The sequence below is a fragment of the Labrus mixtus genome, chromosome 21 (genome assembly GCF_963584025.1).
Source record: "Labrus mixtus chromosome 21, fLabMix1.1, whole genome shotgun sequence".
NCBI lineage: Eukaryota > Metazoa > Chordata > Actinopteri > Labriformes > Labridae > Labrus > Labrus mixtus.
The window spans coordinates 22,100,781-22,124,940 of NC_083632.1; the positions used below are offsets into that span (position 1 = coordinate 22,100,781).

The 24,160-nt window shown below is 40.1% G+C and overlaps 1 protein-coding gene across 2 annotated transcripts in view; it reads left to right on the forward strand.

The window, feature by feature from the left end:
• The first annotated feature begins 8,655 nt into the window (after positions 1–8,655).
• Positions 8,656–24,160, forward strand: part of itga3b (integrin, alpha 3b) — a 33,657-nt gene continuing 18,152 nt past the window's right edge. For both annotated transcript variants that reach the window (XM_061028372.1, XM_061028373.1), the window contains exon 1: positions 8,656–9,065. In XM_061028372.1, coding sequence (XP_060884355.1) covers positions 8,656–9,065 — 410 coding nt within the window. The remainder of the gene's footprint in view (positions 9,066–24,160) is intronic.

Sequence of the window (24,160 nt, forward strand, 5' to 3'; positions counted from 1 at the left end):
AGGTATCATATTACATCATGCCAGTTTTTCTATATGAGATACAGTATATGGTACAAACATATGCGGTCTGATGGGAGCTGCTATAGTGGAATATCAGTCCTGTATGTCTTCAATCTGGATCTCAAGATGTGTTTCAAAGAGTTTTAAAAGAGTTTTCATATTCCTCCTAGACTGTATATAACATGCACGTAGTGTCATTGATGTCACCCATTGGCTTCTGATAAGGCGTTATGAAGCCCAACATTAACGGTTGCTACATTGAAATTGCTGACTCCAACTAATCAAGAGTCAGACAAAAAGGTGGAGTTGAGGCAAGCTAAATTAATATATTAGTTGCTTACACACTCTTGTCATCTAGCTTGCATTTTTTTTGCTCTTCAGCATTGGCTTCATTGTTGAAGACAGAAGTCTACTGCTTGTAATAATAATAATAATAATAATAATAATAATAAACTTTATTTGTATAGCACCTTTCATACAAGTATTGCAGCTCAAAGTGCTTTACAGCAGAACAAGACATAAAAAGAGCATCACATAATATAATAACACGAAATGAAATTAATCAAAAAAATGGCATTAAATATTTGAAATTTGCATTAAAAAGGCATAAAATAGTATAAAATAGCAGTGAAACATAACCCTATAGATGCCTGTTCAAAATGCTAAGGTGAAGAAGAACGTTTTAAGCTTACTTTTAAAAATATTTAGTGAGCTAGCCTCCCTGATATCTAAAGGTAATGTGTTCCATATCTTTGGTGTGTAATTAGCAAAAGCTGCATCTCTGATTTTCTTTTGGCTGCTGCTGGTAACCTTCAGTCGGCCAGTAGAGGATGATGAAGGAGTGTCCTTGAGGGCACATAGTGGACAAGAGAGTTGGTCATGTAGCTCGGTCCTGTTCCATTTAGGGCTTTGTATACAAGGAGGAGGACCTTCAAATCTATTCTGAAAACTACTGGAAGCCAGTGCAGAGTGGCTAACACTTGACTAATGTGCTCTCTCCTTTTGGTTCCCGTTCATATCCTAGCTGCAGAGTTTTGAATGAGCTGAAGTTTATCTATGGTTCTTTTGGGGAGGCCAGTAAGGAGTGCATTACAATTGTATAACACATTAACTTTTAAAGTGTATAATCTCCCCTTCATAACAAAACAGATCGGTAGAGAAGCTAGTGTCAGTTGTTCCTCTGCTGTTGTGGACACTTGTTAGAAAATATATTCCTTTCACTGTAGACTGTTCTGTATCAATGCAACACATTCTTCAGTCTCTTTCTGGGACAGCTGATGCTGCATGTTGTCCGTCTTTTTCCAGTAAAAATGTGGTTTATGAACCAAAACCACAAATGTTAGAATTTTCTCATGTATTATTTATATTTTGATCTAAATTTAAACTTCTTCATCCGACCCCAGCCAGCAAAAGTTCCAGCGGGACAACATGGAGTTCATTGTCTTTGTCTCCCTGGGGTGTTCAAAAGTTCCCTTCATATTCTGCCAAAGTGCCAAGAAATAACCAAAGCATGAGTTCTCCTCACAGCGGGGCGAATGTAACAAATCTACATATTATTTGTATCAATTGTGCAGCATGTGTCTACATATATGTGCATATATTTCTGTGTTTACCAGTAGCCATGTTGATCATGTTTTATACTTGTAAAAGGTCATCAGAGCCCGGCATGAGTCCTGGCTGGATTTTACACACTGTCCTCCACAAGTGCTCAGAACATACTGGCTTCATAGCAACTCCCAGCTCCATGGCAACGGACGGCTGTGTCCTCGACATGCAGCGTGGCATTGGTGTGAGAGCGTGCTGTGTTTCATATTCATCCAATGTCCTGCTCTGTATGTTATGTTTACTAGCCTGGCTAATGCAGATTCATGTTCATCTGGTTTGCTTCCATGCAGACGGGTCTGCAGAGTGCAGCTGTTAGACTGGATTCTTTTTTCTTCCCCATCTCAATCGCCTTAAAACTGTTTCATCCACCTTATTGACCGAATTTACACAAAGGCAATTTTTCCTCTCACATCGCGCTCAGGGTTGGAAGCTCAAATGTTATTCTTATATAAAACTGCTGTGTTAGTTTCTACAAGTCATATCATTTTAGGGAATTTTATTGAAAGATTAGAGACACAAATGGCAATAAACAGAGACAATCCAGATGGAAATCTGTCTAGTTAAACAACAACACACATAATAACTAATTAGCTCCAGAAGAAGGCTATGATTAGCATGCAGCTGCTGATCTCTGATAACAGCAAGGAAGTGGCTGAAAGCTGGGGATGTTAGCAAGCAAGCGTAGCCTAATGTTAGCAAAGATATGGTGTAATGCAAACTTTACTGTTGGTAGTAATACTAAAGGAAATGTGAAATTCCAGACTGATGCAATCAAATCTATGAATTTCTTTCCATTAGCTGATGTAATGTTAGCTTAAAAACTTATAGGAAGTGGTTAAATGCTAATTTTACCTTAGGTCAAGCTGAAACAATGGTTGAAACCGCTTACTTTCATACTATTCTTACTAAATATGACCTCACATTGAATATGTTGTGCAATCCAGAATCATATCATGCAAATTTGTTTACCTGATTATGCCTGGATGTATACTAGATTGGCCAGGATTTTGAATTATGATACGGGATCACACTCATACTAAACTGCCCCCGAAAGTGTTGTGGCTCCCCAGACGGGGTCAGCCCTATGTTCCCACATTTCTATCCATGAGGTATTGATGCACTGCAAACTCTGGTTTGTGTCCAGTTGCTGTGCTTCATTCGACTGATCTGACCGGAAGCTAGTCAATGTGAGGCCTCTGTGCTACTTAGTTTAGTTTGTTTAAAAGGACAATGTGCACTTACATTAAATGTTTGTAATAAACAAAGAGATGGGAGCACCAGATTTAGCTAAAAGCTACATTCCATCTGTAGTCCATTGCTACTGGATAATAGGTTGGTGTAATTGGCTACACAATTGGGAGCAAGGGGGATAAAATCTGATACAAATTTATGAAAAAGGAAATGTGGGAACACAGGGCCTAATTTTGTAAGAAGATCTTAGAAATGTGGGAACATAGGCACGCTCCCAAGCTGCATAAGTACTGAACAGAGGTATTTTGTTATTGAATTGAATCTATGGACCAACAGCTGTGCTAGCTTATCCAAAGTAGCTCCAACCGGAAATATGTCATGTGACCCGTAGTTTAGTATTTTGCTTACAGCATACTAATGGTGTATTTAGAAAGCAGTATGCAGTGTTATTTGAGTATGTAGTAAGCAGTATGAGAGAAAATGGTTTTGGACACAGCCAATTAAAGGTTAAAGGTTTACATTTCTAGCTAATGCAATTTAAGCTAGGAACTTTCTTCCCATAGCTGATGCGGGAGCGTGCCTATGTTCCCACATTTCTAAGATTTCTTTTTTAAATTAGGCCCTGTGTTCCCACATTTCCTTTTTCATAAATTTGTATCAGATTTTATCCCCCTTTCTCCCAATTGTGTAGCCAATTACAACAACCTATTATCCAGTAGCAATGGACTACAGATGGAATGTAGCTTTTAGCTAAATCTGGTGCTCCCATCTCTTTGTTTATTACAAACATTTAATGTAAGTGCACATTGTCCTTTTAAACAAACTAAACTAAGTAGCACAGAGGCCTCACATTGACTAGCTTCCTGTCAGATCAGTTGAATGAAGCACAGCTACTGGACACAAACCAGAGTTTGCAGTGCATCAATACCTCTGGAAAGTCAGGTTGGCATAGAGAGAGGGTGCTCCTGGGATGCTTGGAGTCACTTTCCAGAAAAATCTTAGAAATGTGGGACCATAGGGCTGACCCCGCTGATGCAATGTTGGCTAGAAAACGTAATGCCAGCTAGGAAGTACATTTAATTATTACTGTTTTAAGTGTTGAAATAGAATTAAATACAAACAAATACAATACAAGGAAAAGTGAACATTCATAACCTAAATAATTAACTGATGTAGAGTCTGTTAGTAGGTGTAAAGTGAGAGGTTCAAAACTAATAACTGTTGTCCAACTGTAGCATATTATCAATTTTGTTATACCCTGTCCCACCAAATGTCTTTTTAGTTGCTCAATAACACATTACACAGAACTGGCAAAATAATAACAAGAGTCAGATTCCCTACATTTAAAGGACCACAACACAACAGTTTGATATGAACAGCATGAGCTTCACACGCTGGGCTGATTTCAGATAGAAATGGCCACCATGGGATAATGGTGAATTGAGCCCGTACAGAGGCAAGACAGAGAGATATGAGTACTGGGACTATTATGGAGCACTACAATAGCCAGTCCATTTATATTATCACACATTCAAATCAGGAACTCCATGCATCATTATTTTTGGAGGGGGGGGGGGCGGTAATGGAAGTGGACTGTATGTGAAATCTTTGTATTTCTAAGTCTGAAAAGGAGCTTCCAGTGACGCAAAATGGCGATTTTTGCGTCACTGCAAGCTGTTGCGGTTAGTGGTGTGAAACTACAATGCTAGTTCCTCTTATTTTCAACCACTGAAGCTACAGACCAATCACAGATCAGATGTTTGGTGAAGAAAACAACAGGAAACTTGGAGACAAATTGCAAATTACATTCCATGTGTGTTGTGTGGGCTTAGACTGGAGGGTTTTAGAGAAAAGGACTCTGTGGACAGCAGCAACTTCATTCAATTCTTTGTCCCCATGGTTCACACAGAGGCTGGTGTTGGCTTACAGTCTTGTGAGGGGTATTCACATTGAAACGCTAGGAACTTTAAAATAGTTAAAAGAAAAAATAAAATACTGAACTACTGAGTGAACTTACTGCCCTTTTGACTCAAGTTATCAGATACTGATTTGACTTCTTAAATCATCATTTAAAGCATCTTTAGTAGACAGCTGTACAGTGATTTACAGCTGGCTGTCAGTGCAATTATTCCCCTCATACAAGTGTGTCTTTTTTCTGAAAGTAAAGAGGGATAAAGAATGTCAGTATCAGCTGTCACTTTTCAAGAGTGACACTTTTCAGATGTGAAAAGGGCGGGACTAAGACCCGGGGGGGTTAAGGATCAGTTGCTCCCTAGATCTTTTTTGCAGAACACATTGGTACTTGGAGTCAAATAATAGAGGAGGTCAGATTGCTACTCTACTGCAGTTTGGTCGCTTTTAATTACTCCCTGTAAAATGTCTCTCTCAGGACGTTTTTCTTGAATCAAGTCAGGGCGGTTGAGTGGGTCTTTATTTCCATGATCACCATGATCTGTTTAGCGTAGGTGCCATACCTGATGCATGCTTTGATAAGGCAACCAGATGTTGACACTGTATACATTGGCATGTTGTACGCTCACCCTTTGAGCAGTGAGGCATTCACTTGCTAGATTATGTGACACAAAACAGAGGTTAATCCTGGATTAACTTTAGAAACAAAGTTCCAAATGTGCATACCAGGGTTGATAAATTTAGCCAAACAGTGGAAATGATCAGTTTTAATGTGAGCAATAACTAGCTTAGTTCATTTTAAGATTGATTTGAGTCTAGTAGCTTTAGGTCGTTTTAAGAAGGCTGCTTAGTTAAAGTCTTCATATGTGATTTTTCACACATAAATGTAATATAAATCAAGTATATCCTCTGAAAATAACTCTGTGAGTCATGACTGTCTACAATGGGTGTAACACCCGAGTCCCACTGTCTGTGATGTTTTCAGAGTTTTCAGAGTCCTATCTTCAGTTTGTTTACATCGTCAGGACAGCCGGCTGACTCCTCCCCTCATGTATAAAAGTTGTTTAATTGAGGGACTAGAGAAAAGAAGAATAACATACTGTACTCACTGCTTAACTGTGTTTCTAGATCACGCTCATTTCAGGTAAATTTACATGCAGTGTGAAGATACGAGCATAATAAAGATCGCTAGCATTAGCATGCTAACACAACAATGCAGCGCAAGATGTTTTGGTTTCATGCTGGTGCTCAAGGGCGACATCTGCTGGATCAAAAAATTGCATATAAAGCCTTTAACTGTTGCTATGGAAACGGCCCTTACGGCAGATACCAACAGACTATTTGTTTAGCAGAAAAAATATAGACATTTTAAATCAATGAAATCATCTCCAAATCAATATTTTGTGTGAAACTGTTGACTTTTAACTTGTCCATGTTCTAGCTTTCCCAGTTGGCCTGTGCAACATGAACAGTTTACTCCCCATGAGGAATGATGTCACTCTGATTGGAGGAGGCATTACCTCTCTTGGGGACAGAAACTCCAGGAAAGTGAGGAGATACACAGTGGGAGCTCAGTTCATCAATTAGAAGAGTTCAGCGGTGCCAGATTTGAGCAGGGAGTTGGCTAATAAAGTAGATCTGATGAAAGGTCGCACTTTGATGCAGAGATTTAAAAAAAAGAGAGACAGAGAGGAGATCCAGACGAAGTTGGTCTCTTGACACGGGTGTTGTTGAGAAAAAGGGGAGATATGTTGGAGGAGGGGGGTTCAAGGAAAGGAATCTTTTTTAAAAAGTCTGACCTGTTTCATGAACTCTCTAAAGGGATTATGGATTAAGAACGGCTTGTTGGACGCCAGAAGTTTGAACGATAAAGGCAGTGGAGCAAGGCATGAGAGTGGCTGTCACAAGAGTGCTCATGTGAGGGTGGGCCATGTGTCTGTAAGTGGGCTGTGAATCTCAAAATATTGTCCCTTCTGCATAAAAACAAATACTCTGCATTGAGCTAACCTAATTACAACACAGATATTTCATCCATTTATTCATCTGGTTCGCCTGGAAAAGCAATCTTGTAGGTTTGGAGTGCAACATTTTTCAAATCATTTTTTATAATACAAACGTTAGTTCAAACCAAGTTATTTGATTAGACAAGAGACACGACATGAGTATGGGGATACAGTGCAACAGCTTTTGGACCATGTGTATTACTTGTCTTCAGGTCTTCTTCTATATGCTAAACAAAGAAAGAGTGCAGAGCGTGTGTTGCAGTGTGTCCAGTTACAGAGAAGTTGTGGATCTGCAACCTCTATTTCTGATTACTGTGCTGATATTTATACAGCACACCTCTTGTGCAATATTTATTTAATAACAGACTTAAAGGGATACTTTACCCGTTGAAACATGAATCTGTATTGAAATTGGGTCATATATGTAGAAATGTGAAATAAATTGGCCGAGAAAAGACAGAAAGTGTCTTTTTGGCTCATGTTGATGAAAGACACCAAATCCCAGAATGCACAGCACCACAGGCCACCCCCACTAAGGTCCTCTAGTTCAGAATCAGAAATAATTTATTAATCCCAGAGGGAAATTCGATCGTTACAGATTCTCCATAATATACAGTATAGCAGTAGAAATATAGTAATAAAAACATTTACAGACATATTTACTTCAACACATAAGACTATTTCCTCAACTGATTCAGAGAATTGATCTTGGAAGTTCCTGGCAGAAAACAGACTCTATGTCTGTGTCCATAGGCAAACAGTGAGAGCACCAACACTACCAGTCCGCCCCAGCTCGAGCCAGCCCGGGCTCCTTGTCCTCACCGCCGCCGACAGGCAGGCCTTATGTCTCCGCTGCTGAGCTGGCAGCGGCTGGTGGTGGCAATATAGCCGTGAGACGGTTGCTGCAGACAGGCTGGTCTGGCGTCGCGGTGGCGTCGCGGTGGCCCCGGCGGCAAGCGGCCCCGTTGGCTAGCGGCCCCGGTGGCTAGCGGCTAGCAGCCAGCAGCGGCCCTGGTGACCACCGGCTGCAGCAGCCAAAACACAAGACCGGCCTGTCAGCAGCAGCCGTCCCGCGGCTATATTTATATTTTTTCGCCATTATCAGCTTTCTCCATAGAGCCTGTTAGCATAGCTTCCAAGCAATATGGGGGACGTTAAGTTTTGATTCTGGGAGTGAGGTCCCACCCACTGATCTGTGATTGGTCTGTAGCTTCAGTGGTCTAAAATAGTGTTGTAATTTCACACCGCTAACCGCAACAGCTTCCAGTGACACAAAAATCGTCATTTTGTGTCACTGGAAGCTCCTTTTCAGACTCAGAAATACAAAGATTTTACATCTCAGGGGAAAATGAGGGCGGGATGCACGACCATTCAAAAATACTACCAGGTTTCTAATGATACAAAGATTAATGCAAATGGGTGAAGTATCCCTTTAACAGAAACATTAATACCATGGAACAATTCAACTTTGTCTTGATATTTGTTAATGGAGCATTTTACTGAATTACATATAAATTACAAGAAATCGCATTGTATCATATCATGTATAGTATTTTGAACTACACTCTTTATTCTCTAAAAGAAAAGACAAGTAGTGAAGAGAATCTCTGTTTCTAATTTTATTGAACTGTTCATAAGAATTTGATTTAAATAACAAGGAACTAGGGAAGAATCATTGTTATAACTTAAATCAGGGAGATTTTAAAAAGGCATGACTAAAACTTTTCCAAAAACATAAAGACATTTAGTCTACCTACATGTTGCATACAACAGGAGCCACAGCATTTACGTTATTCTCGAAATGTTGTTTTCAGATTTTAACAATTGCAGTCTCTTTTCGTGGAGGACTTGACACGTGTAAACAGAACTTTGCATGCAAAATAGCGAAACAGACACGGGGAGGAGGTACAGGGTGAGAGATGGAGGTGCAGTGTGCAGTGTGTGAATGCACTTGTTTCAAATGGGTGTGGAGGGCAGAGAGGAAGGAAGGGAGCTCAGGGGAGGGCGGCAGAGAGAGAGTCAGAGGGAGGCAGACACCGACACCTTGCTCCAGTATAGCTCTGACGGCTCTCAATGGGGAGGTCTCTGTGAAGCGCAAAGCCTACCTGTCGGAGCTCATCGCTGCAGATTTATAGTGCCGGACCCACGCCGATCGTGGATCTGCTGGATAACCAAAAACATGTCTCCAAAACTTTTCCTCTGCGCTGTTTTGGCTTTGTGCCACTGGACTCAAACCTGCAGTGGATTTAATATCGATGAACGGTTTCCTGTGATCAAAGAAGGGCAAACCAAAGGGAGCTTATTCGGATTCTCAGTTGCTCTACATCATCAGACAGAGGGGACAGCACAGTATCTGTAAGTTACCAGCTTTGCATTTACGAGAAAATTTTCTAGTTCTTTTTTAATTTAGGGGTTAAAAAACAAGGTCTGCATTCAAACCGGCTGTAGCACCTGCCTTGGACCAGGAGGCGTTACGAAAAACAACACCATTTGATCCGCCTCAGAGACGCTCACTGCGTAAAACCCACGGTAAAGCTTTGGTTAGTACTGCGTGTTAACACCTGCAGATACTTTATGAACTTCCCCGAGTTGTTAAACGCATCCATTCGTATCACAAACTTCTATTTCGCTGCGTGTAGTTCCTCTCAAGGAAACCACCTGTTAAAAGTAACCGGAGAGGTTTGAACGTTTAATGCAGGCTTGTGTCTAAACGTGTGAAAAGCTGTTATAAACGAACGTTTATATGAACATTTCTTTTTTTAAATAAACTATGTCATCTATAAGCTACTTATGTCGTTCTGTAATTTGACTCTGCTCTAATTGATCAAAATGCATCATTTTGACAATTCCTAAAACATGTATCTATGTAGAGCTTGAAGCTTTCCAGGTGTGCCAGGTGAACACGAGTTCAATGCACATGAAGTGTTTAAAGGGTCATTACAGGTCATGGAAGAGTCAATAATATATATTTTTTAAATGTCACTTCAGATCAGTTTTTGTGTTCACAATTGTGACTTTGTAAATATCCAGAAACAATAATGCCTGCTTTGTCTTCTAATGCACAGAAAGCTGTAACATACTGTATCTCTATACTAACTATATCCTGAGGCTATGACTTCCAGCTAGCACGCAAGTATAGTGTTTCCCAATAAAAGAGTTTAGCAGCCTGTAACACCTGTGTATGTTTGTTATTACTGAGACATGAATGTTCATGTGGAGAAAATATGAACATTTAGGTTGGGCTAAATGCTTGTCAAGAATAGTTTTATTTTAAAGGAAAAGAAAGTGTGTGATGCATATTTCTTTTCCTGTCGGCTATAGCTTCCTTAATGAAGATCCTCAAACTGCATCATTGTTTAGTGTAGGATTTCCCTCGGCCAATTACAGCTGCCCCCCTCATCCTTCCACATCCTTGATCACACAGCGTGATCTTAACTCGCTGTTATCTGTGTCTTCGTTCTGCTTTGAAGCCCGATGCAGGAAGAACATTGTAAACCAGGGCCCACTTCCTCAGTGATGTCACCGCTGAAGTGTTTGAATGTTAAGTTTATCATCACGGCCTCAATGTAAAGTGCTGGATTTGTGTGCATCACAGAGATTTCTGCAGATGCACAGTAGATCTCAGTGTCCAGATGACACTTGATCAATGTGCCATCTTGGCCCCCGTCTCCAGAGAGATAGAGTCACCGTCCACAGACTGCAACCCTAGAAGGGGTCCACATGTCTGTGTTAATGATGTGGCCTGTATAGGGACAAGGAGGCTGTAAAAATGTTTATCAGTCTGAAGCTAGCTAAGAGGTTCTAGCTCACTTATTACACATCGCTATACGATTACATTGGAATATATCTTCAGCACTTAAATGAGATCCCATTTTGTCTTAAAGATGCACTTATACCAAAATACACATAGGCTACATACCATGGTCTGCAGAAATTTGGATGTGTACTTTACTATGTTGCTACAGCTAGCAGCTACATAGCTTATTTTAGCGTCACCAGGCATAGCTGAAATAAAAAACTATAAAAGGTAGTCCAATTTTCCGTTGCTTGACCTCGTCCAAGAAAAACAACTGTAAATGTCATGACGTTTTATGCTAGGTTTAACCCAAACAGCTGCTGGCGGTATCTTCATTGTTAAAAGTCAGACATAATAGTTGGACAAGAAAGAAAATAAGGGTTTTTGCATAGTATTCTTTTAACTTAAGTGAGAAATTCTATAACACACAAAGTTTTGTTTGTGTGTCTGTGGTTTTCTTCCTCAGTGTTGTATTGTGTTGTCCTCTTTGCTAGCTTAACATCAGGCTACAAACAAAGAAATCAAGAAATGATGTCAATGAGCAAGCGATTAAATAGGCTAGCAGATGAATCCTCATGGTGTACTTCGGACTATTTTTTTATATCAGTGAGAAACACTTCTTAATTTGTGGAAGTGAGACTCTTTCACCCTGAATGTGACCTGTGAATTCAAAGTAGAGTGAGCTCTCACACCTGAAACCAACATTTTACTTTCACAATGTATCACTGAAACAAAATATCACGGCTCATGAGAAAGATTGACACCTTTCTAACCCGTTTGTTTTGCTGTATCACAGCTGTCAAGTGGCCTATATCTGTGTAGCCTCGGCTGTGGAGTGAAGCCAGCCCTCCAGTGCTCAGTCCTAGCTGTGTGTACATACTCTCTAAAGACACATCACAATGTGCTGATGGTGTTTCCCCAATGTTTGACTTCAGTCCTGTCTGTTTCCTCTTGTGTTTGTCTAGCTTCTTTTGTGGCCCCTGGTCTGACTCCACCACACCACAGAGCTGTTTCTCGCCCTTGTTCCTCATTATTGGAGCAAAGCTAGAGCATGTACGTTTGAAAAAAGTTCAAGAATGAGGCATATGAACCCGTCGTGACTTGCACAAGTGGCCGTTCTTTGTGGATGAATGAGTCAAACAGAGTCCAGGATGAAAGTTGAATCGGAAGCTTTCCACTCCCTGTTCTGCAAATAAACGAGGGCAATAAAGTTTTTCCTTAGCGCGTTTGGTTGGACATCTAATAAGACTAAGACTAACATTTGGCACGTTTTAACTGAAGCCATTTTTAAAATGTCTTTCCAAATTAAGGTGGGGGGGATACATCTAATAAGGAGACCAGTAATGCCTTTTTAGGGAAGGGGCTCACCTGAATTATCTCACAGCTATACCTGAGGCCAATTTGTTCGGGGGTATTCACCTTCCTGCTCCCCTCCCTTGTCTCTGTGAATAACCCATTTAAAGACTCCCAGAGGTTTTTTTTTTCCCCCAAAGAGGGCTTTTTTTTTGTTCTCATTGGTAGCAGGGAGGAGGGAATGGGCAGTCAGCTGGCCACCTATTGGCTCTTCCAGTCCCCTGACTCCATGGTATGTGAGGAATGTATTCCCCTTCTCTGCACAGTCACAACCTGCCAGGTTTCAGGTTGAGACAAGACAGGAGGGGTGTGAATGATGTATGTGGAGGGACTATTATTGGGGAACACACACAAACCCTACAACACGTAAACATCATCCTTTAGCGGACTGAAGCTGCCTTAATTAAACAGATGGGAACCTCTGCGCCCTTAGAAGAAGTATTTAATTTCTGTGACTGATGAATATTTAATTAGAGTTTAAGTGCCTCTGTTTTTCCAGATCGACTCTGTCTGCCTGCAGCGGCCCGAGGCCATGAAAGTCAGCCATTTAATTTGACGGGGCCTTCCCCTCTGTGCTATGAGGTACACATTAAACAAGTCAACCTGCTGTAAGGTTTACAGACACAAACATGTTGAGTTTGAACATGCACAGACTCATTCTCACTTTTAAACTGTCTTGAGTTTGATATCATTTTCTTTTTGCAAAGTTAATGTAACTCTGCAGACATTAAGATCTTTGAATACCCGTCTTTTATTATTTAACGACCTCTAAAGTCTGTCTAATAAAGAAAATAATAAAGGAGTGTAAGACAAACATAATGTGTTAACCAAGTTCTGTTTACACATTTTGTTTGGGATGATCTGATTAAGCATTGTGCTCAATGGAATCATTTCAGTTACATTGAGAAATGTGTTATATTAGGATAAGCCCCTTGAGGTGTATCACCTCGTTTTCAAGGGGAGTCCCAAACAGATATTTACAAAGACACAGGTACAACACAACAATACAAACCCAAAACATAACACAGTACAGACGAAACAAACAAAGTAATACATACAACAAAAAACAACTGCAGCAACAACAACAAAACAAAACACAAAAAACAAAGGGACAACACAGAGAACAGATACAACAATAAGCTACAACCATTACACCTCTAGACTAGACACCTTAGAGGAGAGAGATTCAGTCTATACACAGAGAGAAATAAACAAACAGTGTTGACGTTACTGAAAACATACACAATCAGTTTGAAGATGAGAAAACAAAACATGTTTAAATAAGTGGAACGATGACGAGGAACAGAGATTTAAAGGTAACTTATTTCAATCAGAAGGAGCACAAAACATAAAAGCTTTGTTACCAACTTCCTTTGAAACAAAGGGAACTGTGAAGAGAGTCTGATCAGAACTTCTGAGAGAATAACTTGGTGTGTGAGGAACAAAAATGTTTTTTAACACAGTAAGGATAATTAAAGTTAAAACATTTGAAAACAAATTCAAAACCAATGATATTGACGTCTTGCATTGAGAGTGTGTCTAACATTGTGCAGTGATGTGTTAAAAAAAAGAACAACCTGCAGAGTCTATATTATAAACAACATTAAGGGGATGGAGATCAGTTTTAGATGCATTTTGGTAAACAATGTCAGCATAGTCAATAATTGGTAGTATGAGTTGTGAGACAAGTTTCTTTTTAACACTTAATGTGAAGCAATGTTTAGAGCGGTATAAAACACCAGCACTAAAATCTACTTTTTTTATGATATGGTCAATGTGTGTCTTAAAGGTAAGAGAAGAGTCGACATTGGAAGCAATTTGGAGCAGTTCTTTTTACAGCTGAAAAAAATACAACTAAGCCTGATATCTATATACTCCTCCTTTTTTTTACACTTTCTGTACACTTTCTGCAAAGCCATTTTTCTTTTCTTTTCATTAGCAGGACAGTATTATGTATTGGGTTTTTAGCTCTAAGTGTACACAAGTGCCATATATAAGAGGTCTCGTATGTAACACTTAAAACTGAAATTCTTGGTGTCATATAACTTAAGCTGGATGATTTAATGTGTAACACAGCCGACTGCAGTGCAGGCTGATGTAAATGATGCAGGTGGATCAGTCTGACTTGGCAGTGATCCAACATCCACCCCCCCCCCTCACAGAAATCTGCGTGGTCTTTGTCTCTGGAGATATCAGAGCACTAGTCACGCTCGAGTGAACCTCTTTCAGATAACAATGCTGCGTTGTCCGTTAGACCTTCATATATACATTACATGAGAGGAAGTTGTTTCTCATGTGTCCCAGTTAAAAGGAAGCATGGCAAATGTAATGTTGAGACATTTAATCTACATATTTGAAGTCAAGACGCTGAATTGCCATATGTGTATGAATGGATGAGTTAATACTGATGGACCCTTTACTCAGCAGCCTCTACCATCAGTGTGTGAATGTGTAGGTGTGACCTGTGGTGTAAAAAGCACTTTGAGCTGTCACAAGACTAGAAAAGCGCTACAAGCTCAGGTCCATTAACCATTTACTATTCTCTTACATAATTCTACTGTGCTTTCTTTTATTCAGTCACTACTCTGTGAAACCTGGCTGGAGGAAATGTTAATACATTCACTTTCGATCTGAAGGCTGTAAATGCCTTCCTCAGAATCCAGGTAGCTGCTGTGACACTGACAGTAACCATGAAGACGTATGGTAGTCAATCTTCTACCCGATGGGCTGCTTTACCTTAGTACTTTTTAGTTTATAGAGAAGCATCAATATTTAATACCAACTGTTTCATCACCAATTAAAAGCTCCCACAGTATAGGTTCAATGCAAAGTGAGCTACATGACATGAATTATTTTTATCAAATAAAAAAGATTAAAGAGAAAACATCATATTAGAACTCTTTGTGAAATACTTTTCTTTCGACAAACATGATAAGAGGAAGCAATGAAGAATACACAGCTCTTGATCCATGGAGCTCAAGTAAATTATTTATCAACCCATGTTGAAGTCATTAGTTGCAGCTCCATAACCCTTAGAAAGGGGCGTCTTAATTAAACTTGTACTCAAAAATAACCAAAAATCAACACGCTGGAAAAGTTTTCCAAATAGCAAACAGTGAAAAAATCAGCAAGTTATGGGTCAGTGTTAGGTTGTTTTTCATTCATTGGAGTCCAAGCCGAGCTGCTTCAACTGTACAACACCTCTCTGAAGTGCAAGTTTGTCCTCAGTGACAGGCCCTGATCTTTTATTGCCTGTGTCCAATCAGCTGCTAATGGCTTGAGTAGCATGTTGTGTAGCAGGAGGATGAATGATGGCTTCTAATAACACATTGAAATGGATCCCAGCGGGACCTCGTACCTCCTGCTGATCTGCATAAGGGACTTTCTCTATGGTGGGGCTTTCATTAGAAATACCTGCAGTGAGGTCTGTGTCTATGTTAACAAAAGTGTAAGAGATCCCTCTTTTCTCCCCCATCTTGCACAAATGCCCTTAAACAGCATGGAAAGGGAGCCTGTGTAGCCCGGCCTCCGGCTAATGAGGGCTACCTGGAGCTAGAAAAACTATATGCTTCAATAGCTTTCCCTCAAATTCCATTTTTCATCTTTGAAGCGGAGATGATCCTGAAGTATTGGTTTACACTTGGAATGTGGAAGTCAGTGTGTGCTGTTACATGTCCTCGACCATAACAAAATGTGCTGAAAGGAAGCTACAAAATGCATCTTTTAATGGAAGTTTTTTTTTTACATATTGGACAAATGTCTGTTGCAGGAGTGTTTTTTAAAAATGTTTTCCAGGCCTTTACAGGTAAAAACAGATGTTTCATACAAACACCTGTGCTGCTTTTATCAAAGCTGAGTAATATGTGAGAGAAAACTTGGCAACACAAAGGCATGCGAACAGTGTGTGACAGTGTATGCTCCGTTGTGGCTGTGAGGTAGTCCACCTGTAAACCACCATCAGCAGGCTCAACTCAAAAAGTCCTCATAGACGATCAGTGCTGACTTAAAAAGGCAACTGCAGTCACGATAAAGTTTTAAACTTTTATTAATAATACGGTAAAAGAGAAACTCTGATGAAAGCGTATGGCTGAAACACACACTTTTTTTTACTATAACTACTGAAGCACACACTCACACAACCCCTCTCCCCCTTTTACATGCAGCTGGGGTCAAAATGTTAATGGAAACAATGTTTGTGAAACTTTAGTCTCTTGTGAATTGTGCTGCAGCTGCAGGATTGGAGTTGGATGTATGGGATAGATGTGTGTATGCGGGTCACTGGGTGACATGTGTCCAAGCTCGATCCAGCTGTGTGAGTCTGTGCGTCTGTCTGGGGTTGGGGAGTTAGCAGACAAACCTGTAGCCAAAACAATGTTGTCCTTGTGAGACAAGGGTTTCACTGGTTGCTGTTAAAAAAGTGAGTTAGTTTATTATCAGGGGATGAGCCACCATGTTTAATTTGTCACACTGAGTCCAGATGAGTTTGCTCTCCTGTTACTGTTTCACTAAGAGCAGATGGTGGTCTTTAAACAGGATGTTTGTCCAGCTGAGGAACCCTGTTCGACCCGTGTCAGAGCACAGGTGCACACTGATGTTTTTCATTTTCTCTTAATTGTTCTATGCCGTTTCCTCTTTTGATCGACTTATAAGAAAGTATTTAAAGGCTCTAAGAAGCGATAGAAGAGATGCAAATAAGCACTTTTCTGACTGTGTCCGACCAGGTGTTATTGTGGGATTACAGTTTAAGCTCGAGGGACTTCTACTTGGTTTGCTTGGTGCACATGGTTCTCCACTAACTTCCTTTTAGTCATGCACGTCTTCTTGGTTAATAATTGACTCCCTTGACAGTTATACTGAATGATCCGTCTTAATATTTGTCATGTATTGAGGTCTTTTTTCTCTTGTAGGACTGTAGATGTAGACTGTAGGTCAGCTGTGTTCTGATGGGTTTTTGGGTTTAATGTTTTGGCTCAGGCTGTGTGATAGTCCCATCATATAGTCATCCTCTTATTATTGTACTCTTTCATAGAAATCCTCATACACATTATTATGAGAAAGCTTAAAGGGACAATATATAACTCTGACCCCTAGTGGTTAAAATGGGTGCAGTCCAAATCCACAACATTGGAGAGAGCTGTCTCCCCCCCTGCCCCCTCCTCCCTAGAGCTCAAGCAGGTTGCCATGTTGCGGACTCGGACGCTTCCATGTTTAACCCGCTCTGCATCAGTCTTAAAAAACCTTTCTGCGTTCTAACCTCTCTCCAACATTTATCCTAGTTTTACCACGTTTCTGATCGTGCATGAAGAGGCTTTTTAGGTCGGGTACAATCAGTTATTTCTGAACCAGTTGCTACCTGTCGGTTTGATAACTGGTCTCATATCTGGCAAACAGAGGGGCGTCCTAAACGGCTGTGTGGGGTCGCCCTAAAACCGTCAACCTTCTCTGGTCAAAACAAAAACAGATCATCCCGGACTGGAATCAAAACTTAGGAGATACTGGCTGCTGCATTGTTGTCCGAGAAACATGCACTTCAGCATAGCATGTTTCCTTAATGTCTCTCATGATAACGAGTACATTTCAGTTGTTTTTTCAAGATTTTAATTTATTTATCTCGGAATCTCGGGATAACAACACCGGTTCTCCAATGATAATTTCTCGCGATTTCAAGAAAACGACTGAAATGAATAACTCAGGATCTCAAGATCCAAAATATACTTGGGAAAACTGAGGTAAATAAAATGTATGGATACATGTCCTCTTTGGGCTTCCGTACATGACAACAAGCTCGCTTATTATAATTAGATTTTCATTGCCATTATTTGTGAGATCATTCATTGATGCCTAAGTTATCCTGAGATAACATGATAGTTAACCTGTAATGGCGATATATGAGTTTGAATCCTCCCAAATATTTAGAAAACATCAAGACTTTCATGTTAGCACATACAGGCAGCCTCTTGACAACTGTTGTATCTTTGGCTACAGTAAAATAAGATTGTCTGCTCTGATTACATATCTGGAGGAAACAAAAGCACACATTTACTGTATGTCTTAACTTAATATCCATGTATGAATCGTCTCTGGGCGATCCTTTAGAGTGTCGTGGAAGGGAGAAGTGTCCAAAGCGCACAGCTTATCCACAGGGGTACCTCAAGGGTCAGTGCTTGGTCCCCTTCTCTTCTCCATATACACAAGCTCACTTGGTTCAATAATCCCAGCTCTTTCATGAATACCTACTAACTTAATGATGCTGGTCTCCATATTATTGATGATGATGATGGTAATGACGATGGTTTTTGTTTGATAACGACGACTTATAAGATGGTTTCTATACTGATTAGAGCTCTCAAGAACTGCCGTCAATGTTGTGCTTTGCCTCTGGTCACACACGTTTGCTCTTACTGACATTGTTCCCTTTTTTCTAGATCCTTGCTTGTGTTGTATTTACTCTCTGATGTACGTCGCTTTGGATAAAAGCGTCTGCTAAGTGAATTGTAGAATTGTAGAATCCTACTATACAGTCCTGACTGTGAACTTGTTGGCTAAAATGTCACCATTTACAACGTCGGCAACAATTCAAGCAGACACTTTTCTTGTATGTTTGTCGAGGAAACGTCCTTGTTTTCTAAAGAGATTAATTAACCCTCGTCATGAGAAAACAAGCTTTTGTTATCTTGATAAAAAAGAAAAACATTTATTGTGATAAAGACAGGAAAGCATGGCCATTATCAGCGCCCTGTTGGCCTCCTGCTGTGAGGGCATGTGTGACTGACCGACACTTTGTTACTTTCAGTAGGTGGATCTATGAATGTTTGTCCAGTGAGGACTCATCTGTTAGTTATGTCCTGTACGTCAGAACGTTAATAACGAGGCGTGCTTACGGTGAATAGTCTGATAGCAATGTGTTTGCTCACCCAGACGTGCTGCTTGGAGAGATATTTCCTGAAAGTAGAAATACCTGGATTTATCTGAGAGCTAATACAAGTGAAACACACACACACACACTTATGATGGACCTGGACTAACACAACATTTCTATCAGATAACCCATCTTCTGAGTTCATTACATCATTACAGGAGCATAAAAAGATTTCAGCCCTGTGCTGCTCCTGTCCTGATCCTCAAATTGAGTCACTACTTTCAATATTATCTCCATTTATTGCTAAGTGGCTCTAAGTGGTGATATTTCCCTGGAATCAATTTGAGTTTTCTGTAGTGCAATAGCTCTATACCATCCTGCAGGAAAGGTTAATGAACATGTTTTGTAATCAGATTTAGGATTGGGGGGGTGGGGGGATTATTAGCACTCCCTTTTCTTGCCTCTACTTGATCGGCAATGTGTTGTCCTGCTATGTTCCACAGTTTAGATTTGGGAGTGTCAGTGAGATTCAGGTGTGTGTGCTGCGGTGTTGGATGTGACCGTGTTGTAAGCCTTCTTGAACCAGGTCAACTCTATTTAGCATGTTTTACTTTCTTTCCTCAGCGTGCAGACATATTGTACGACACAGAATGTAATTGAGTAGCTCTTCTCAGTCAGCCACATGCTCGATGTTTCCCAATCTACCCATCAGACAAATATCTGGGATCAACATCAGATTGGTGCATCACTGAACTAGCTCGGTTTATTTCCACAAATCCTCTCTCTCTGTAACCTTACCCAACAGCACCTTGTTACCAGGGGCAACGCTTACATGTGTCTACTTGCTTTCCAGTGGGTCTTATAACAGCAGACTGACGCGTCACAATTATAATTGCAGAAGAAGTCGACGTGTACTAGCTCATGATTTGGAGAAGTGAAACAGCTGGTGTATATCAATGTGTTGCATGCTGTTCAAAAGTTCTCTAAATAATCATTAAAATGATTGGTGTTATTTACATACTAAGTTGTTTTATGAGTGTCATTTTAAGAGAGATAGAAAAATGGACGCTCTAAAGTAGAGCACCGCCACAGTCCTGGATTTGTGTGTCATGTATAGTTTTCATATCGTCAGTTAATCTTGAAAGAGAAACACGGCTTACGGTGAAAAACAGGCCCTGAGGTTCTCTAACATGAAGCCGCAATGTTTTTTTTTTTCTTTGCCCTGAGGGCCACCCAGCTGCACCCTGTGACAAACAGGTTGTCTTAAAGTCTTATCTTGAGGGGTGGCCGACGTTTTCAAACACACAACGGCAGATATAATGGGGAAAGCACTGCGATACAGACAACTCCACCACAGAAAGAAGAAATAGAAAGTTCCCTTTTTTTTGCTTTATTTTTTTCACCTTTGTTACCCGCTCTCTATCGCTCACACAGTTTTAAATCGTTATCTGCAGCAGTGTAAAGATGTTAGTTATAGAACTATATTATGAACATCTCATGGCACCCCTGTTCAGACTGGGTTAGAAGTTAAAGATTAATAAAATTCTTTCAACCTTTTTTTTTGATCCCCCACTCATGCAACACTCTTAATGCTATGCACCAACTTGTCCAGATCGCAAACATTTATTCATTGCTTACCATGAAACCGTCCAAACATGTGCAGTCACATAATCCCACACATGTACTTTAGTTGAATACTTGAATTGTATTTGTATATATTTTCATTTCTTATGTATATATTTTCATTTCTATAAATTAATAAATGTATGGGTTATTAACTATGTAGGTATTTATAAATTGGTCAACATATTTGCAGAATTGTGTTAGTACTTGAAAATGTTTTTATTATGCATTTGTGAATCTCTGTAGAGATTTATAACTTGTATTGCACCAATACTATCTCCATCATTTTTCTCCCAGAAATGACATATATATTTCTGAACTCTTCTTATTTATTGTAACTCAAACTTTTATATTTTCTCTCCATTGACTTTATGTCAGTTTATCTCACTTATAAAGTACATATATGAGACACCTTTTCTTCTCTCCTGTAGATTTGTCTTGTCTTGTTGGTCTTGAGAAAGGCCTCTAAAAGGGTTTAGTCATATGTAATAAAGTGTGCTTTCAGCACAGGTGATGTTATTCTGAGTCAGAATCAGGTGGGAGGGTGTGTTAACTTATTAGTAACTACAAAGTGTGTTGCTGAATGAACTCAAATGGACCAGTACTAATTTAAATCTTCTTTCTGTCATGTGAGAAAAGAAGTGACCTCAGCACTCCTCTCTCCTCTGCGACCTTCACTCCCTCACTTTTCATTACCTCCTCCCTCTCCTCCTCTGTGCTGCTGTCAGTCTGGTGGGCAGTGATGATTAAATTGACCAGATAAGTTGACCTCTGTTTGTTTAACCAAACACCAACTGATAAAAATGTACAGTAGTCAGTCCAGCTCCCTTCTTAAAAAAAAAAAAGGGTTTTCTCTCTCTCCGGGAGTAGATAAAGCATCCACGCTCACTTTGTTGAGATGAGTTAGCTGCAGTAAATGTTTTGGTTTAGCCAGCCGTTCGGATCACTTGTTAGGCCGAGGGGGCGAATTTCAACATGTCCTCAGAGGAGGAATGCAGCTGCCAGTGGCCCCCTCCCTCCCTCCCTCCATCCCTCCCTCCCTCCCTCTCTCCCTCTGACAGACTGTTTATGAGGAGGTGATGAGCGGGGAGCGAGATAGAGGGAGAGCACACATTGTTGCAGTGGAAACAGGACGGGATATGAGGCGTGTTGTCAGGCCCGAGTCATTTCTGAGTGACTCAAGTTTTGGTGAATTTCATGCATTAGTTGAAAAGCCTTTTTTTTAATCCACTCAAACAAACTGGAAAACTAGAGTTAATACATTTGACGAAACAATTTTTTTTTTTACTGCTAATGTTTTGAGAGAGGTACTTTCCAGATAAGTGAGACGAAGGACTGGCTGCTGGTATTGTTTGGTCTACTCCATACTAGTGTTTGCCCAGGCATATTTGAACAGCAAGATTTTTCAATTGTTTTCACTGCAGGAGTCTGAAAAGTTCCATTTGGGAAATATGCTTATTCTCCTGTCTTGACAAGAGTCAGGGACACTTAATACGAAGCCCAAAGAGAAAAAAAATGGGATAACAGCAAGCCTGTCTGGATATAGGCAACAAAAGCTAGCTAGCAAGATACTTAAAAGAGACTTAAATAAATCTTAATTAAACTAATCATAATAATTATTATCTTAACTTAAATAAAAACATAAATGATTTTATATCTGCTTAATCCGTACAAAAACATCACTGAATAATAAGGTGTTATCTCTGCCGGCCTGTTTCCAGTTTATGCGCTTGCTTCATCTACATTAAACAGACAGAAAGTGGCATCAAACTAGATGAACCTCGTTTCCCAAATTTTTCCCAGGTTTTTGCAGTATTTATAACATAACGTATTACTTTTTTTAAGGTGAAAACATCCTCTATGGTCGTATAAAACATGTTGTCTCTGGATGTCAAACCTAGTGGCATCACTTTTCATTTTCCACAACAAACACATGTAGCTCTAAAACACGATGACATCACAGTGGGTGTGCTCACAAAGTTGGATTGGACTTGTACTTTTTCTCTGGTTTTGCTTCAACAGGCCTCCTCCAACAGCCGAGGTTACCCAATGTGTGATTAGCGCTAAACTCTGCGCCCTAATCCCTTTATGATTTTCTGTGTGAGCAAAGTTCACACAAACCAGCCTCGAAGTGTTTTATAACACTGTTGACCCCCTCTCTTTTCCTTTCTTGTTCTCAATGCTTTGATTCTGTGTGGGAATGTCTGACCTTGTGAGTCTGTGTTTTGAGACACTCTGTGCTGTTCACAGCTGAAAAACATTTGGTGTGGCCGTGACTACTGATTAAATGACTCTAGAAGTAGAAAGGCAAGACGCCCATGCAGAAAACAACCCTACGTTTTCATGTCTGGAAACAAACACTGTAGGGCCTCTACAGTCACAGTGGGACTATGTGGCCCTGATTCTTCATATATCTGTCAGTCCATGTAACCACTACAATCCTCTGTGGAATCTTAGATGCTGTTTACATTACTGAATGATTACCTGAACCAAGGCCTCTACATCCAAGTTCACTGGAAACTGCCGGCCCTCGGGGGCCATCTTGGCTCTTGCTTCTTGTCATCACTGGGGCAAGACAATTGATTCCTTGGGGATAATTGTACCTTTCCTTTTCATATAATGCTGACTGGAGGATGTCTGTTTATCATACTATAGATGAAGATATTCAATGTTGACCTAAATGGATTCATTCATTTATTGATTCATTTATTGGTTGATAAGTCAATCAAGGGAAATTATTCACCAAATAATTGATCAATGTTTTTTCATGATTTTTCAAGCAAAGATTGTTGAGAATTTAACCCCTCTGTTACAACTTATGCAGACTGGAGGATATCAGTATTTTCATGCGTGAGTTGAAAATGAAAATATTGTAGTTTGAGCTGCATTATCGAATGAATTAACGGATTTACCGATTAGTAGATGAAGCGGCTGCTTAGGTTGCTATGTTCGTTTCAACACATCTCATGCTCTAAGATTACAACTTTCGCTTCCACCAGCTTCAAATTGTAAATGGGTTAATTTAATCTAGCATCAGCCTCGGAAACAAACTCACATGACTGACTTCCTAGACAAAATCTCTGAGTCTGTTCATGTTCAGGTGATGCATCAAAGAGAGAATATTTTCGCCTGGACTCTTGAGATGCTCTCATGATTAGATTGTAAAAGTATGTATGGGGGCCTTTTGTCTTTGTGAGGGTGTGTATGAAAACAGACGTCTGTGATGGAGTGGTATAGAGCCTGGTACCCAGTTGCACATAACCTGTAAGGAATATACTGAAATACATTTTTCCCTGTTGGTATGGCTCATTCTTTTGTCATGATTTACCTAAAAGAAGAAAATAATCCAGCCTTAAATTAGAGGGTTGACTCGTGAGAGGAGTTTTAATTTGATGGCACAATGACTTTACTGCAAAGGTAAATTTTCTATGTCTGTATCCATTGTCTATGTCTCATATCAGTGCCTGTAAGGGAGGCAGCTGCTCCTTCACTTAAAAAGCCCACAAGCTACGCTAACTGCTTGACTCACCATTTTACACTTTCCACTGCTCTCCGCTGCCAGCAAAATGTCAGTGTTCAACCAGCATCTTGTGAAGACAAGTCTGAATGAACTCAAGTCTGAATGAAAAAAAAAAAAGGTTCAATTCTGCCCTTTGACTTCACTACTACATGCAATTGTGTCCCACCTACAGCGGGTCATGTGTCACACACACTGTAAACAAGACTGTCTGCACCTTCTGCCTACAAAGTGGAGCTAATAAATCTTGTGCTGACAGTAAATAGAGTGTCCAAGCACAGGGCCGTGCAGGGAGTAATCCC